The sequence below is a fragment of the Labeo rohita genome, chromosome 20 (assembly GCF_022985175.1).
Source record: "Labeo rohita strain BAU-BD-2019 chromosome 20, IGBB_LRoh.1.0, whole genome shotgun sequence".
NCBI lineage: Eukaryota > Metazoa > Chordata > Actinopteri > Cypriniformes > Cyprinidae > Labeo > Labeo rohita.
Window position 1 is genome coordinate 33,833,862 of NC_066888.1, and position 17,533 is coordinate 33,851,394.

At 41.9% G+C, this 17,533-nt stretch overlaps 1 protein-coding gene across 3 annotated transcripts in view; it reads right to left on the minus strand.

Moving 5' to 3' along the window:
* Positions 1 to 17,533, minus strand: part of LOC127182984 (1-phosphatidylinositol 4,5-bisphosphate phosphodiesterase beta-1) — an 83,072-nt gene that overhangs the window by 29,918 nt on the left and 35,621 nt on the right. For all 3 annotated transcript variants that reach the window (XM_051138714.1, XM_051138716.1, XM_051138715.1), the window contains 6 exons: positions 5,279 to 5,419; positions 4,611 to 4,690; positions 3,259 to 3,312; positions 3,105 to 3,180; positions 2,455 to 2,555; positions 1,110 to 1,276 (listed from right to left, as the gene is read on the minus strand). In XM_051138714.1, the coding sequence (XP_050994671.1) occupies positions 1,110 to 1,276; positions 2,455 to 2,555; positions 3,105 to 3,180; positions 3,259 to 3,312; positions 4,611 to 4,690; positions 5,279 to 5,419 (619 nt within the window). The remainder of the gene's footprint in view (positions 1 to 1,109; positions 1,277 to 2,454; positions 2,556 to 3,104; positions 3,181 to 3,258; positions 3,313 to 4,610; positions 4,691 to 5,278; positions 5,420 to 17,533) is intronic.

Genomic DNA, 17,533 nt, shown 5'->3' on the forward strand with positions numbered 1-17,533 from the left:
CCATGCCCTCTGTAGACTCCCACAGCCTAATTAACGCAGTTCTTCCTCTGACATCTGAACGGGTTCCCTCTAATGAAGCAGCAAAGGGTGACTTTCATCTCAGCGGAGCGCTCACCTTTCCAGCCTCGTGAGGGAACACCATGGAGGAAGACTTCGTTAATGCACTGCGCTCAGAAATGGAGACGAGGTTCGTGAGGACGGCCGGCATCTCCACGGAAGAATACGCTCCAGCATCTTTTAAACGTACAGCTTTTCTGATGGTTCTTTGCAGCGAGTTTGACAGAGAACCCTTCTCTGATACAGGCTCTTAACAAACACATCTACATTCATCTCTCCAAAAGCTTTTTTGATTTAGTGATCTTCGTTTTACAGTAAAACAGACTCTTTGCCACTCTGAAATGTAAATAAGCCCTGTTATGATTGGTGCAGTTCACACCAAATAGGTGTGGGCGGGTCGTATGTTAATAAGCTCATGGCTGTGATGTTGTTTCTGCAGTTTAAATGAGTAGTTCACTTCCAGAACAAAAAATTACAGATCATTTTCTCACCCCCTTGTCATCCAAGATGTTCATGTCTTCCTTTCTTTAGTCGATAAGAAATTATGTTTCTTAAGAAAAACATTCCAGGAATTTTCTACATATAGTGGACTTCTATGGTGCCCCCAAGATTGAACTTCCAAAATCTAGCTTAAATGCGGCTTTGAAGGGCTCTAAACGATCCCAGCCGAGGAAGAAGGGTCTTATCTAGCAAAACGATTGGTCATTTTCGAAACAAATTGAGAATTTATATACTTTTTAACCTCTTCCTCAAGGAATATAATTTCTTATCAACTGAAGAAAGAGAGACGCGAACATCTTGGATGACAATGGGGTGAGTAAACTGTCTGTAATTTTTTGTTCTGGAAGTGAACTTCTCCTTTAAGTAATATTCAGGATGGACTGTAGAGAGAGTTTGTTTTGGCTTTTTACCATCACACAACATCATACTCTAATTTACTGAACAGCCAATCTGTTCATATGGGCATTTTAAATCATCACAGCTTTATTTCCCAGGGATCAAAGAGCAGACAGTGGGCGGAGTCAGTTTGAGTGACAGGAGAATATTCCAACCTCTTCCTGAAAGCATGGTGTCAGGCTCATATTTGTCCACCAATCCCTGCACTTGCTCGGCTTTGAGGGGCGGGTACAGGATCTCATTCAGACGGGGGTCTCTCTGTCTGTTGTTCAGGAAATCCGTCATCTGCTCTACGGTGAGGTACGGCCGGATCTTAGCGCCGCTGCTCATCAGTACACACACACACACACAGAAAGAAATAGCATTATGCATGATGGAATCCTGCATCTGGATCGGAGTATGTGAGCGGAGCGGAGCGGTGTGATTTTGAACGGAGCGAGGAGCGGATTTTTTAAAAGCCGGAGCGTCGTGGTTTTCACTCGCTCCACTAGCGCTCCATCACGAGTACAATTCATGCCAACGGCCCGTATTATAACTGCATATTTAGCAAGAACTCACATGTTAAACATAGTCAGCTAGCTTGATATAGATGGATCACTGAGATCAGAAAGAATGTCATGATTATATTGACAGTAATATACATGAGCGGGAGGTTTAGGAGGATAGTTTTCAAGGAATTTGTTTGCTCCTTCTAGATACTGAATATTTTCGGATGAAAGCATGATTTAAACAGGTACAACAACACTTATTTACACACACAGTTGCCACCTCAATAATGGATTCAATCAAATGTAATCTTACAGCGCTGCTTCATCTGTATCCGATTTCGAATGAGCAGAAATCTGTAGGAAATGCAGCGATCCGTAGATAAAATAACTGACAAAAATGAACTATTATTTTCATCCTTTACAAACTAAAATTTGCACTGAAAAAAGCAGATGATACTTTTTAATGCTGACAACCACGTAATAAGCTTGATAGGAATGTGGTAGGAAAATAGTTTGCACACTAGTGGTCCAATAAGCCACAAAACTTCTCTCCTAGTACTTTATTTGACTGTAATATATGTGATTGTTATGTGATGTTTCAAAACATACTGAAATACTTTAGCCGTCCTCGGAGCGAAGGCGGAGCGGTGTTCCTGATCAGCTGAGCGAGGAGTGGGAAATGGTGAACCCGGAGCGGAGCTGGAGCAGAGTGATTATTTAATTATTGATTGTTGAGGGGAAATTGTTGCCGCTCCACTCCGCTCACATACTCTGATCGGGATGAGTCTATTCATGACCACATACAAGTTTAGTTTGCATGAGCGTGACATCTAAATGGACTTTTATATTTTGTGTGTACTAACACACTTTCCGAGTCTTATTGTGAACGATTCATTATTCTAAAGAAAAATACAGAAAGTCTTCATGGAACTTGCTCCACCTCTGAGTGAACTCGATCAGTGTGCACAGGGTAAGGTTGGATTTTTTCCCTCAGAATACAGAAGGAACTTACATTTCTGAGAAAATCGTATCGATGTCATTCCGCGGACAAATGTTGTTCAGTAGCTGTCGGTATACGTCAGATGTAAATGTATCCTGAGGAATGGTGTCGCTCTGTTGGAAAAGACAGACAAGTGTGAGATACTGTTTGAATTGGGCATAGTCACAGACGCTGGACCAATGGACTGATTCTTTTTACTGATTGGACTCGCAGCGCCGCAGGAATACAAACCAAATGGATCCGCAACACACCTGGTTAAAGCCGCGCTCGAACGAACAGACCTAGTAAACTTTCACAAAACAGTGCGAACACAAGGACGCAGCGTCGCAACAACAGCATACATTCATGTGTTTGTATGTGTGTGAGTGTCTGCCATCGGTCTCGGATCAATTACTCAACAGAATACATCTAGGATGGATGCTGCAGTAGAACGAGGCACTTTTCTACCCACTGAAGTCTTCAGAAGTTTCTGCTAACACCTGAAGCATTTTACAATCATTAAAGAAGTGAATCTATCATCGCAAATAGAAGCTTTTACATCTTAGTCTAACTATTCAACATAAAAGAGATCATGATGCAGTCTGTGTGCTAATGGTTCATGACGTATGACCTCCCCTGCTCTAAAAGGGGTGAAGTTTTGGCAGAACGGAGCATATTCTTACTCGTCCCGTCGGCAGGCCGCAGACCTCCAGAGCGTTTTCAACTCGCCGTCTGTCGGCCGAGAACAGACGGAAGATGCTGAAAGACAAAATACAACAGCATCTGTGCAGACATGTTGAGATGAATAGATTTAACGTGTGCTGTGTTCTTACCCACTTTTTCACAGGAATCCCACCATCGGCCGTTAGCTGTAACGTCAGTCTCGTGTACCTGTGAAGAACAGAATGATTCATGAATCACATACAACCTGAACAGACAGCGTTCATAGAGCTGCTGATACTCGCTAGTACTGGAGATAAAGGCTCGTACTCACACATGCTACATTTATACACTTCACATCTCGCCTTACACACACACACACACACACACACACACACACACTCATTTGTAGCAATACCCAGTCTTGTCTGACACTCCAACACAAGGTACTTGGATAAGAACTGGTAATGGTCACTCCTATTTCACACTCTAGTTTGTCAAGCTTTAAGCTAATGCTAGTGGACTATAGTCAAAGTACTGTATAAAAATGGACTTAGCTACATGTTCATAATAACAGTAGCCAACTGCACTGAAGCGAATTATAGCAGCCAGTAATACTTTTCAAATTATATGATTTATTTCTACGATCAGTATTAATTCAACACAAAGCAATAAGGCTATGTGCAACTTTTAAAACTCACATTTTTTAAATTCATAAAAAAAACATGATGACATACTGCTGCACTGAACTACTGTAAGTATTTCCCTATATATACAGGAGGCAGCTGAACTACTGACATTTTTGTGCTGGTGTGTGTGTGTGTGTGTAGGTATGTACATTTCCACACTGCTCCTCCTGCTACTCGTTGGTACTGAAGCATGTAAAAAGCACGAGACTCCCGTATAAAAATAGTCCGTGTTCAACACACTATCGTTAACTATTCAGCGGTTAGTGGCATTTTGCAAATAATTAATGCAGCCGGACTCTTTCCCGACCAAAGTCGCAGCCGTCTTGATTTACGGTCCGGTGTGTGAGAGTGGCATCGTGGGATCGAGTACCAGACGCTCACCATGTGACCAGACGGCCACGGTCATGCTGTCGCTATGCAACGGTTGAGCAGACAGAGTTAATACTCAACCAGCTCACGCTCCTGTCCGACAGACGCATCGATGGACGATTACATGCTTGTAGGTGAAGCGTCTACGCACATTACAGGAGCGTTATCAGACGTTACGTGAAGGTTGGACAAAGTCATTTAGAGTCACTGCAGCCTGTGAAGAAAGGCTGATTTTTATTTAATTTTCAGCATCAGGACCAGCAGCCGTGAACTAACTTGGCTAACGCCTCTGCCGACACGTGCCGCATCAGTTTGTTCCTCAAATTCCACTGGTCTGGGACATTTTATTCTGGAGTTTTACAGAATCTCTGCTGGCAAACCTCTGTGCTTGTGAATTGAGAAACGTGTTTGTAAAGGGTGTTCATGACATCATAAACTGCTCTCTTTCTCAGAGGAACAGGAAACACTCACACTTTCTCCAGACAGGATTCTCTGGACATGTTCTGTGCCAACAGGTTGGACGCCAAGCTAAAAAGCTCCTCGGCCCACTCCTAAACACACACATAAACACACATCACACCGTTATCAAGTCTGGTTGAACTTTAGCGCTTGAAGAGACTCGTTACAAAAGACAATCTGTTCATTAATATGAATAAATGAGAGAACGGACAAGACGATCACAAATATCATCACAACGCCCATCAGTGTTTTCTTTCAGTGGTGTTTGTGGCTCCGATAAAGTGAATCAGACCTTGTTTCTCTGTGATTACAGGACAGACAAAACTGCATGATTTAATGGCGTATGTGATGCGTTTTTTGTTTACTGATTAAAGCTGTTGCTTCATATTTACAGCTGATGTTTTTGCACTTTTTTGATGACTTATTCTTAAATTAGGTTAATGCTAATTATTTCCTAAAGCAAAATACCACTCTTCAAAATGAATGAACAAAACAAATTATGTTGTGAAATTCATTTAGGGAGTGCCACTGAAAGAGAGACACTGAAGGTTTGATAGTTGTGTGTTTAGAGACTGTAAACGGGAGGCTGTCGGGACGCTGCGGCCTGTGTGCAATGTTAAGCGCATCATTCCGTATCTTGTGTGTTTCTCTTCTCAATACGGTGTCAGGGCAGACGTTACCTTGGCCACCTCTTCATTGAAGGCCGTAAAGTTCAGGAAGGCGATGTTGACCATGTCCGCACCACTGACCACTGTGAGCGTCCTGTTCTCCAGCTTCCCCTCCAGAGTCGCCACACCCAGAAGCTCTCGCAGCTTGGCCTCCTGGAGAAAACACGGCAAATGCATCATGTAAACAACTGAAAATGTTTGTCAAAAAGCGTTGAGGAAACAATAAATCGTTGAAAGGGTCAGATGTGGTGTTGGCTTGCATGCTGATTGGTCAGCCCGGTGTTCCAGTGATTCTTCTTCTGGTTCTTTCAGACAGATCAACACAACAAAAGGACCGAAAGTACTGCACTTTTACTAACTGAACCAATAAAACAAAGACATACACTGTAGGGGTGTGCAATATTAAGATTTTTGGACGATTAAAGTATCTCCACAATCTGCTTTTGAAGAAATATCGTAGTTCCGGCACCTCCGTCTCTGTACTATATACTGTACTACACGACATACATTCACTTCAAATGTTAACTCAGTGGTAGAGTTAACAGGACACTGCGCTTATTCGCAATCACAAAAGTACATTATCTGCCTTGCTGGTTTAACAATTCATTCTGGTGCAGTTCTCACATGCACTTTTTCTGAGCGTGTACATCTAAAGTGCGCACACACTAAAAAGCCTATCAAACAGCGCCTGGTTATCTATACCCAAGTTATAGATTGTGCATATGATTGTGTCAGTACTGTCAAAAACACACAAGGTTTACAAATAAACATGTCTAAAGTAAAAGGTAACCAGTTGAGAGAAAAACAGACACATTTAATTCTAAAAAAAGATAAATAGATAAATAAAAATATACTAATATAACAAAACTACAAAAATAAAGTAAAACACATGCAAAGTATGCAATGATGTCAACTAAGTACAAAAAGAGAAAGAAAAATAAAACATTTAAAATGGAACGTTATTCTGGCGGCAACAGGTGTGATACCAATTTAAAGTATATATTGCATACAATTTATATATATATATATATATTAGGGGTGTAACGATACAGGCAATTCACCCTCAATCCAGAAGTTGGAGTCCGCAGTAACGCAACTCTGTCTGATAACCGCTGGCAGAAGAACAGCGAATTCCGTCAGTTGTGCACTTGAAAACAAAGCCCACTAGACAGTGACCATATGCTGATTCTGAACACGTCTCTCACTGACAAAAGGTGTATAACGTTACTTTAAAGGCTTGCATATTCAACTGTTTGCAAAATGGAGCTTTGTGCTCATGTATCTTACCTATCTGATTTGGCACAAATCCAAATATTCCATAATATTTACATATTTGCGATGTATCCAAATGCTAAACTATTATTTAGTATGTCAATTATAGACTTTGTACTTCAGTCGCGTTCCAACGTTGAAACAATGAAGCGGGCACGTTTCACTGTATTTTATTTTGATAAAGTACCAACTGCGCTGTCAAGTTAGCAATGTTAGAAGCCTGGAACTTACGTTTTGTGTGTGTGCACTGGCGCGATTTACTTAAAATGTTTCCCTATACCAGCAAAATCAACTGAAAACACTGTCACTTATTGTCTTATTAATAATGCATCACTGTAAAAGGTCTTGTAAATGAAAGAAAACAAATAGGATGTCACTTTCTGCCATCTGAGCTTCCTTTGTCACAAAACTGAACTGAAACTCAGCATACGGAACAGGACTGAACAACTAGTTGTCTGTCACATCATTGTGCGGCAGAGCGGCTATCTCTCACACTGAAACGTGTCTACCGTGTGCTGCGTGCTTTCATTTGTGATTTCGGTCACTTACAGTGACGGAGAAATGAGCTGCGTGTTATCTGAAAGTTTTATATCCAGTCTCCACCGGAGCCGCCCCCCTTCCGTCAGTTTTGTGTTCCGTGCGCAGCTCAAATTTAAAAGCTGTCGGTTAAGGATGATTTGATGGATGAACTCGCGGCTCGACTGGACTCTTGTCGTGTCAGAAAGTGGTAATACTTTCAGTTTTACGGACGTCGCCATCTTTGATATTGCTATGGTCTCTGTTGCTATGGTTACTCATAAGGAATACGGGCTTGACTCCTGTTGCACGTTCATACAGACGATAATCGAAAAGCGACTGTAAGCTGCTGTGTGAACGGGACATTTCGAGACTCACACCTGTAAGTAAATGCGGTTGTCAATCTCAAAAACTGACAGTGTGAATGTGGCCTATTTGTATTGGGTAGAGAGGTTTGTACAATTTGCACTTCTTCATTTTGAGAAGTCTGACATTTGCTTCAGGTCCAGTTTGATTAGATCAGGGTGTTTGCAGACAAAGGCTCAGACTCGATCTGTGCGGTGAAAGTGTTTGGATGCAGGTCAGACTCACATTTGCATGGCATAAAAATTAATCTCAGAGCTGGACTGCTAATCCACAAAGCCCTGACCTGTGTGTCTGACAGACAATAAAAATGACCTGGACAGCATATGCAGTTGCACGCATAATCAATAAAATGAAAAGTACTGATTTAAACGACTATCAATCACACAGAGCGCTGTGCTCAGACTGACATTCATCACACCACTTTGTCAGAGCACTATTAATATGATGCTGAACTGGTATTGTCAAGGCTACACTGGGGGTCTAAAGGGGCTTATTTCTTATAACTTGATTTTTGAATCAAACATCAGTAGAGACAGATGCTTTTAGTAGCCTGATGTGTAGTTACTGTTGAAACTAAGCGGTCAAACCACGACTCCTTCATAACCATCAGAATGAAGTTACGTGCTCCATGCTGATGTCACCAGTGCCTTATTTTTCATCCAACTGTCATACAGAGACACTTTTACTATCCAATCAATCAAAATCAACTCACTGAAGCCCAATCTGCATGAATATCCTTCATCATTCAAACACATCACATTACAGAAGTAAAATGACCTGCAAACATGTTTCATAACATCACGACTTCATTCGCACACGGGAGCGGGACTGAATTAGTGCACCGGAGCATTGTGGGGCTTTTGGAAGACTGGCCTTAAAGTTCTGTTGCCGTGGCGATTGAGCCTCGAAGCCTGGCAGGGGCCCGATGTCTCAGAGCCAGGATCCTGTGTGTGTGTTGGATGCATGAAAGGAAATGCATTTACAACAAAGAACTTGCAATTAATGCTCCCAACAGTTCCTCTCTGAGAGAATCTAATGTTCTCTTCCTGCTCGCGGGAGACGTGTTGTTCTGTGATGAGCACAAAGCCGCAGCTGAAATCAAGCGTTCAATGATTTTCACTGTCGGCACTGGCTCATGGATTTTTATTTCATGTTTCTTAACCCTTTAATTTCCTCCACAGATAAAGAACATATGTTTTCTTGTATTATTTTGGCAGTTTTATGTTTTGAATTTTTAGTTTTGAAGATTTTCATAATCAAATCTGCTTTTACATTGATGTCACGCTGATTCATTCATTTGATTTCAAGCATCTGATCACCTTTATCTGAGCCCATCAAGATTCAAATAGATTGAGAAAAACAAATGAATTGGTTGTGGTAAGGCCAAGGCCGACTGTGACATCAATGGGCTTGTAAAACAGACTGTAGGATATTGACCTATAAGGGCTGAATGACAGAGATATTTGTTGTTTATGTACAAAATCATCCATAAATAAGAGGCTTGAGTTATAAACAGAATATATTCAACTTATGGTAAATGAATATATGTATATATATATATATAGCCTCATGGTAAAACTCTCTCCACATGTAGTAAAGATTTCTTGCACCAGAAACAAAAAATGGTCATGACATCAATTACATTTTTGGTGGTCATTTTATATATGTATATATATATATGGGGGCAATGGTGGGGGGAGTGAGTGAACAGTGCTCTCTTCCACTCTCAAAACCACGACTGAGGTGAGACCCTTGAGCAAGGCACCGAACCCCAAACTGCTCCCCGGGTTCCGCAGCAATATGGCTGCCCACTGCTCCGGGTGTGTGTTGATCTTATACTCAATGCTTTGTGTGTGCACTTGGACGGGTTAAATGCAGAGCACAAATTCCAAGTATGGAATACCATACTTGCCACACGTCACGTTCTTTCCTTTCTCATTTCCTTTCCTTTCATTGAGTCAAGTGTTGATGGAAGTAGGCAGATGTAAAGCAGTTGAGCTGCTTGTGTAAATCAGCTCAGTCATACTTCCTGCCGCCCACCGTCCATCACCGCGCACACGCTCACTCCTGCCGCTCCACGCTAAAGGTCAGCTCTTTATTGCTCGACTGTCAGTCGACGCTTCACTGATCAGGAGGACTCGCTTCCACAGACTCGCTTAATGACCGCTCGCTTCAAATCCTCAATTAGACTGTTTAATTAACCTGAAAGTGAAGTAGACGGGCCGCACGTACGCTTGAGGCCTGTCACAAATGACAGCTCTGTGTTTGAAGTGTGGAAGCTAAACTACAGGCTCAAGCCTCTATATAATAACCTCTTGAAAAAAACAGCATATGCTAGTTGAAGCATGGTTTGAGCTGGTTTAAGCTGGTTATGTGCTGGTTATTAGCTGGTCCTAAGCAACAGCTTATAACCAGCTCAGGACCAGCTAAGGACCAGCTTAAACCAGCTCAGACTAGCTGCCATGCTTCAAAACATGCCAAACCAGATTATAGTGTTTTTTGTTTTTTTTTCAGTGGGGTAGAGGTTCAGTTATATTGTTTGACTCTTATTGACTTAGTTTGACGAATTGAAAATGCTCAAATTCAGTGCAATCGGATGCGGAAAACTTGGGGTTTCTGTATACACAGAGCTTTTTAAAGAGTAATAATATGAAAAATATTCAGGAAATAGCTTCCATAATACCAGCCGCAATCCTATTCAATTATGCAAATACTATATGTAAGTACATATGTGGTGTTGTGGGTGTTTTCTAGGTGTTTTCCTCCTGTCTGGTGTTCAGGAGTCTTGGTATCTTCTGGTCTGTAGATGTGTTTGGGATTCTGTGGGGTTTTTCATGCATTTTCTGGTGAAAATGGTTTGTTTTACCGACTCGGCACACACTCTGCAACGACACACATGATCCGAGGAATCAATCATTCTGAGGAGCTCAAACACTACCATTGCTGGAGTCACTGTCCTGTGGGCATGTCAATATTAATACTACCAATAAAAAAATATGATTAATAAAGTCGCATCTATTAATCTATTGTATTTCTTCTGTAGCATGCAGAATATCTAACCCTGGACCCCTTGTGTCCAGTCAAATAAAATGATGAGCTCAACATAAAATCCTTTGTGTCTTATTCAGCACAATGTGATCAGGCTGAGCTGATATAATGTGAGTCCAGTCTCTGCGTCTCTGTATGAAAGCCAAACCCTCCAGAACGACAGTTGGCAACCTACGGCACACAGAGGGATAATCACAAAATGTATACCGATGTTCTTTTTGAGGACATTTTTGAGGAAATCATTTCTCATAGCCACACAGCCTGTTAAGAGCTATAAATAGTATTAAAGTTTGAGAATTAACCTGCGCTAGTCCACAGATGCGCACGGCTCTGGCGAACCATTCGTGAGACTGCTGCGCATAATAAGAGCCCAGATGCTTTTGAAGCAAAGCTTTCTAAAACTTCAAAATTGTAACAAATCGTTTGTTTCGAACCAGCGGTTCAGAGTGACATGATTTCAGTAAACAAGGCTTTTTTTTTTCACAACTGTTTTGAAATGTTTCAAAATTTCATTGGTTTGTATTACTCAAATTTAATGGTATTTAATGAATTTAATAGATTATAATTTTAATGAAACATTTGCAATGGGTTTGTAAAAACAGTTTTTAAATATAAATAGGGCTTTTTTGTGATCAACATTTTTATTCAGATTTTCAGTTTTACTTTAGAAATGTATCGCAGTTCATAGTTCAAAAGAACTATGTACAAACAGATGCCATAAAGCCGTCCACTTGTACAGAGAGAGAGGATGAGGAGAAATGAAAGAAATAAAAGTCACATAAGCACAGTAGGAATGTCAACTTTTCAGTCGATCTAGCAACATCACAGCAATATTTGTCCAACTCCGAATAGTGCTGTCCTTTGCGCCATTGAGCCTGGCAGTGGTACCTTCCAGCAGGACAATATCTCTGAAGTAAGATAGTCAAGTAAAATTTGTGGGAGTGGATGGTTCTATCCATAATTTGGTTGTAGTTACACTGTTTTGACCAGCAGGCATCACCAGCGTGGTTTTCACCAACGCTATTAAACAACAAATCATGTTGGTTCAGTTGATTTGAAGCTTCAAAAAGAATAGTTTCTGCCATCGCTCACGTTTGCATAGATAGGTTAGGTCCATTTAGCTTCAGTCACTCCACATGATTGAGTGCATGACAGCTTACAGTTTATTCTGCATTTGTTGCTTGTAGCAACGAAAAAAATAACCATCATGAATCCTGTCCGTGATCTTCCATCTGCTCCCCACCGGAGGTCGCCTTCTGATTATATTGACTCTCACCCTGGTCTACGTTTCCCAAGTTCCATGACATACACTGACCAAAATTATGAACGCAACACTTCTTGTTTTTGTCCCCCTTTTTCATGAGCTGAACTCAAAGATCCAAGACTTTTTCTATTTACACAAAAGGCCTATTTCTCTCAAATATTGTTCACAAATCTGCCTAAATCTGTATTAGTGAGGACTTTTCCTTTGCCGAGATAATCCGTCCAACTCACAGGTGTGGCATGTCAAGATGCTGATTAGACAGCATGATTATTGCACAGGTGTGCCTTAGGCTGGCCACAATAAAAAGGCCACTCTAAAATGTGCAGTTTTATCACACAGCACAATACCACAAATGCACAATTGGCATGCTGACTGCGGGAATGTCCACCAGAGCTGTTACCCGTGAATTGAATGTTCATTTCTCTACCATAAGCCGTCTCCAAAAACGTTTCAGAGAATTTGGCAGTACATCCAACCGGCCTCACAACCGCAGACCACGTGTAACCACACCAGCCCAGGACCTCCACATCCAGCATCTTCACCTCCAAGATTGTTTGAGCCCAGCCACCTGGACAGCTGCTGCAACAATTGGGTTAGGGTTAACCAAAGAATTGCTGCACAAACTGTCAGAAACCATCTCAGGGAAGCTCATCTGCATGCTCGTCGTTCTCATCAGGGTCTCGACCTGACTGCAGTTCGTCATCTTAACCAACTTAAGTGGGCAAATGCTCACATTCGATGGTGTCTGGCACTTTGGAGAGGTGTTCTCTTCACTGTTCAGGGCAGATGGCAGACAGCGTGTATGGTGTCGTGTGGGTGAGCGGTTTGCTGATGTCAACGTTGTGGATCTAGTGGCCCATGGTGGCGGTGGGGTTATGGTATGGGCAGGTGTATGTTATGGACAGCGAACACAGATGCATTTTATTGATGGCATTTTAAATGCACAGCTATACCGTGAAGAAATCCTGAGGCCCACTGTTGTGACATTCATCCACGACCATCACCTCATGTGGCAGCATGATAATGCACGGCCCCATGTTGCAAGGATCTGTACATAATTCCTGGAAGCTGAAAACATCCCAGTTCTTGCATGGCCAGCATACTCACCAGACATGTCACCCATTAAGCATGTTTGGGATGCTCTGGATTGGCGTATACAACAGCGTGTTCCAGTCCCTGCCAATATCCAGCAACTTCGCACAGCCATTGAAGAGTGGACCAACATTCCACAGGCCACAATCAACAACCTGATTAACTCTATGCAAAGGAGATGTGTTGCACTGTGTGAGGCAAATGGTGGTCACACCAGATACTAACTGGTTTTTGGCACCCTTTTGGTTTTTGCCCCCATTTTTCATGAGCTGAACTTAAAGATCTAATACTTCTTCCATGTACACAAAATGCCTATTTCTCTCAAATATTGTTCACAAATCTGTCTAAATCTGTGTTGATAAGCACTTCTCCTTTGCCGAGATAATCCATCCACCTCACAGGTGTGGTATATCAAGATGCTGATTAGACAGCGTGATTATTGCACAGGTGTGCCTTAGGCTGGCCACAATAAAAGACCAGTTTGGTCTGTGTAAGAAGTCTTGTTTTTCGAGAAACAAAGTGAGTTTATGCTTGAAGAAGAAGAAATATCTGAAGTTGACGTTGCACAAGGACACGTTTTGCATTCTCACAGCCAATTAAATGTTCAGACTGTTTTAATGAAGAATACAGACTCCAAATGTGCTTGATGCTTCTGCTGTTTTATGAACTGACTTTCCCCTCAAGAAACAATAAAGCTCGTCTCTTTGTCTGTCTCTGTCTGTCTTTCTGTCTGTCTGTCTCAAAGACTGCTGACAATTTACTCCACTGATTTTACAGATTGGCTGTAAACCATTAAGATATAGTCGTAGGTATTTACTTTTTTTTATATAATTCAGCCGATGGCAGAAATATCATTTAATGCAGCAGCTGCGTCAGCCGAATGCATGTCCACACAATTGTGAGAAGTGTCGCAGACTCTTGAGAGATCTAGCATTATAAATGATTCTCGACACAGCTGATGTTTATACAGTGCTCACTATCAACATGATAAAACAGGAAACAGACACGGAAACACGTGCGCGGTCTGGACATTTATCACAATGCTGCGCTCCATTCTGGCAAAATCTATCACATTTATGGTTTGAGATAAACAGTTTGTTATTGGGGTAAATATATACTTTGTTTCTAGCTGTCTGCTGTCACCTGTAGAACAAGACATGAAAGCACATTAGTGTTCAGCTCCTGTTCCTGGTGAAAACATATTGTACATCAACTACACAAAATTTGCTGAACATGCTGTGCTTACAAATGGGTTTTTAATTGCTTAGAGAGGAATTCAACAGAGTTTCCTATATCATCATTTTACTGTGTGGATTTGGGTTAAACTGTGTGACAGAAACTAATCAAACACTCCTAACCATCAGGAAGTTGCCAGAACATCATCTGGACAGAACGTGCCTATAAACTGACAAAGAAAGAAAATACACTGAACATGGTAGAAAATAGAGCAGTTTCACACCAATGTACTTTGAACACATTCAGTCAAGTAAACGTTAAGTAAGAATCTATGCAATTCCAGACACTGACATGATTAATACAGACTACTATTACACCTGCCAAAGCAGACTTGTACTGTTGCATTATTGTCATATTTCTGTGGCACGTGTCTTTCATAGTCAATAAAGAATGAAGATTTTCGTGTGCTGTAGGGTTTGTAGACCAGGAAGCAACTGTCTCGATGCGTTTGTGCAACTTCATCAGACAACAACAATGGCAAACAAATGAGGCTCTATTTGGTTTCTGCGTTTCCAACAACAACAACAGAAAAACAACAACCAAAAAAACGATCTGCCCAAGACAGAAACATGAATCACTGCTAGGAACCAGAAGGCACCTGTTGCCGGATGGGAAGATGCAGAGCAAAAGAAGTCATCGATGTTCCCGTCCCCTGTGGTGGATTGGTGCCTCAGCGATGGCACGGCTCCCATTGTGCTTTTTCTGTGTTATAAAGGGACCCAGAATGAAAGAAGCTGGGAATCGGCAGTAAAACTGACTGACGGTGGCCAGGCCTTTAGAAATACAGCAGGGCCTTAAGCTTAGCATGGTAGCTATGGTAGCAGTAGCTTGCAGCTCTGACATTACTGCAGTTTTACACTGCGCCATTTACTGCCCTTTATCTAACAACCATGTTTGTAGTGCAAACAAATGGTTTAAAAGCAACAAACAAGGCTCTGTATTGAGAAGATGGCTTACATTTACATGTACATTGATTCATTCAGCTTCCAGAAAATACAACATGACTGCATTTCACACATCACATTTAATAGCACACTCAGTGCGAACAAAAACTTTAGCACTTAACAGAGGATTTTCATGAAAATGTAAGAATTGTCAAAATAACTATAAAATAAGGCACAAATGACTTCTTGAATCCATTTAATCTGCATTGTGGAACTCTGTATCTTTCAGAAGGTGACAGTTTGAAGATAAATGAAGTTGCTTCACTGCCTCAAATCATGGTGAGAATCATTTGAATAAAATACAAAGAACTGGTTTGAACAATTAAGCTCTATGTCACTGACTGAGAATCACTCAGCTGAACCAGACCAGAGCAGAAGCGATCTTCATCAGATTACTACCTCGAGATTTACCCAAAATTGTCTGGAGGACAGCGGCAAAGTGAAACACCTTAGTGTCGCTGCTCTGATTTCTCAGGATATACAGCTAGAATTCAGTCATCCCACATGTTCCAATGCAAAAGCCTCTAAATGTCATCTTGGTCAAAAATGAGATATCAATACTGATTAAATGCTCTCCACACATAGTATACGTTCAAAGTACTTTCACTTCAAATGCGCTGAATCACAGCCTCAACCCATGCAGAAGTACCAGTACTTATACAGAAATCTATACATAGCAGTCAGAATGAAATAAAAATGTCAGATATCAGATATCATATATATATATATATATATATATATATATATATAATATCTCCAACTCAATATACAGAGCTGGGCAATAATATAGGTCATAAAGCATATACAATATTGCATTTGTCTTACTGCTTGTAATTTGCATCTTGTTTTTTTTTTATTTTTAATACCATATATAAAATAATGAAATAATAAAGTGAAACAAGACTTAAAGACAACGCTTTTAGACCTAAATGGTCTGTCATTCTTTGTTCTTTTTTCTTTTGTTACCTTCTTTTTTAAATAAAGTAATTTAGCACAATGACTTGCAAAATTGTCTTAAAAATGAACATGCAAAAGAACTGTGATAAAATCATAGATCTTGACTTTCTCCACATTGTCCACCTGTGGTTTGAGCTTCTAAAGCTGCTGACATACCGACAGCCGTCTTCAGCTGTCTTACAGCACTTCTGTCAACTCATTAAAGCGTCCTCCTGCTGGGCGTTTTTGTAAGAAACACTGAACGGAGCTGCCCATCACTCATCCTCATTCTGACCGTTCATAAAGACACGTGCCTCACGCATACCACCCATTTCTGAGCAAAAACACATTCTTAGACAAAATCAGTTTGTCTTTATTTTTTTTTGTCTGAATAAAAGTTATACCTGCTTCTAAGCAAATGAAAAACATGCATAAAGACATCTGAGTGTTCTATCTTTTAAAGCTGGTTTTGAAATGTAAACATGTTGAGAGTATCGATCAAAGAGCCACAGCCAGGGCATGAAACTAACTTTTTGCCAGTTGACGGTGATGTGATAAAATTTACCGGCCATGAAACACTTTTTTGCAAAAACAGGCAGTTACTACTACTACTGTGACGAGGCTACTGACGAATCATGAGACGTGGGATCCATTCGCAACAGCTTTATTAAATCGGACAGTGTAAACAGGCTGTGGTCAACAATGGCAGACTGACGTGGTGAAGGCGAATTCAAATGAGTAGTAATAGTCCATGCAAATGGTCGGGGCAGGCGGCGATCAAAGGCAGTAATCCGTGAGACAGGCGGGGGTCGATACAAGGCAGACAGCAAAGGTTCACACACGATACAAACAGTCCGGTTGGCAACAGTAAGACAGTCCGAAAGAAAAACGCTCAGGATTGGGGACATAGCCGACAAAACTTCGCAACGAGCGAGCCGGCGAGACACGCTGAAATGGCCGCCAGAGAGGAAGTGACCCGGGCGATCCGGAACCGGAAGAGAGAGTCCCCAGGCACGGGATTGTGGGAAATGGAGTCAGTATTCGGGTGAGGGTTCCCGCTGGCACGGGGCAGGAGGAGTCACAGAGACCGCGTTCCTGACAGAGCCCCCCCCGCGAGTGCCTCCTGGCACGAGGAGGCAACCGACGCCGGGTTCTTCCCCTACCCCGGGGTCCTGGCCGATCTGGGTGGCTGGCGTGGAAGTCTCTGGTAAGCGAAGGGTCCAGAATGTCCTCGGCGGGTACCCAAGACCGCTCCTCAGGTCCATAGCCCTCCCAGTCGACCAGGTACTGTAGATAACCGCTCCGGCGTCGGGAGTCCAGGATGGTATTGACTCGGTACACCTCCTCGCCATCGATGATCAGGGGGGCAGGCCTCTGCAGAGCGGTCTCGTCTAGAATCTCCGTCCCTCCCGGACGACCAGCGGGCTTTAACAGAGACACATGGAAAGTGGGTGAGATGCGATATTCGGCGGGTAAATCAAGTCTAAATGATACTGGTGTAATTTGACGGGTAATTTTGAATGGACCCACGTACCTGGGGCTCAACTTCCTGCAGGGTAGTCGGAGACGTAGGTCCCGGGTAGAGAGCCAGAC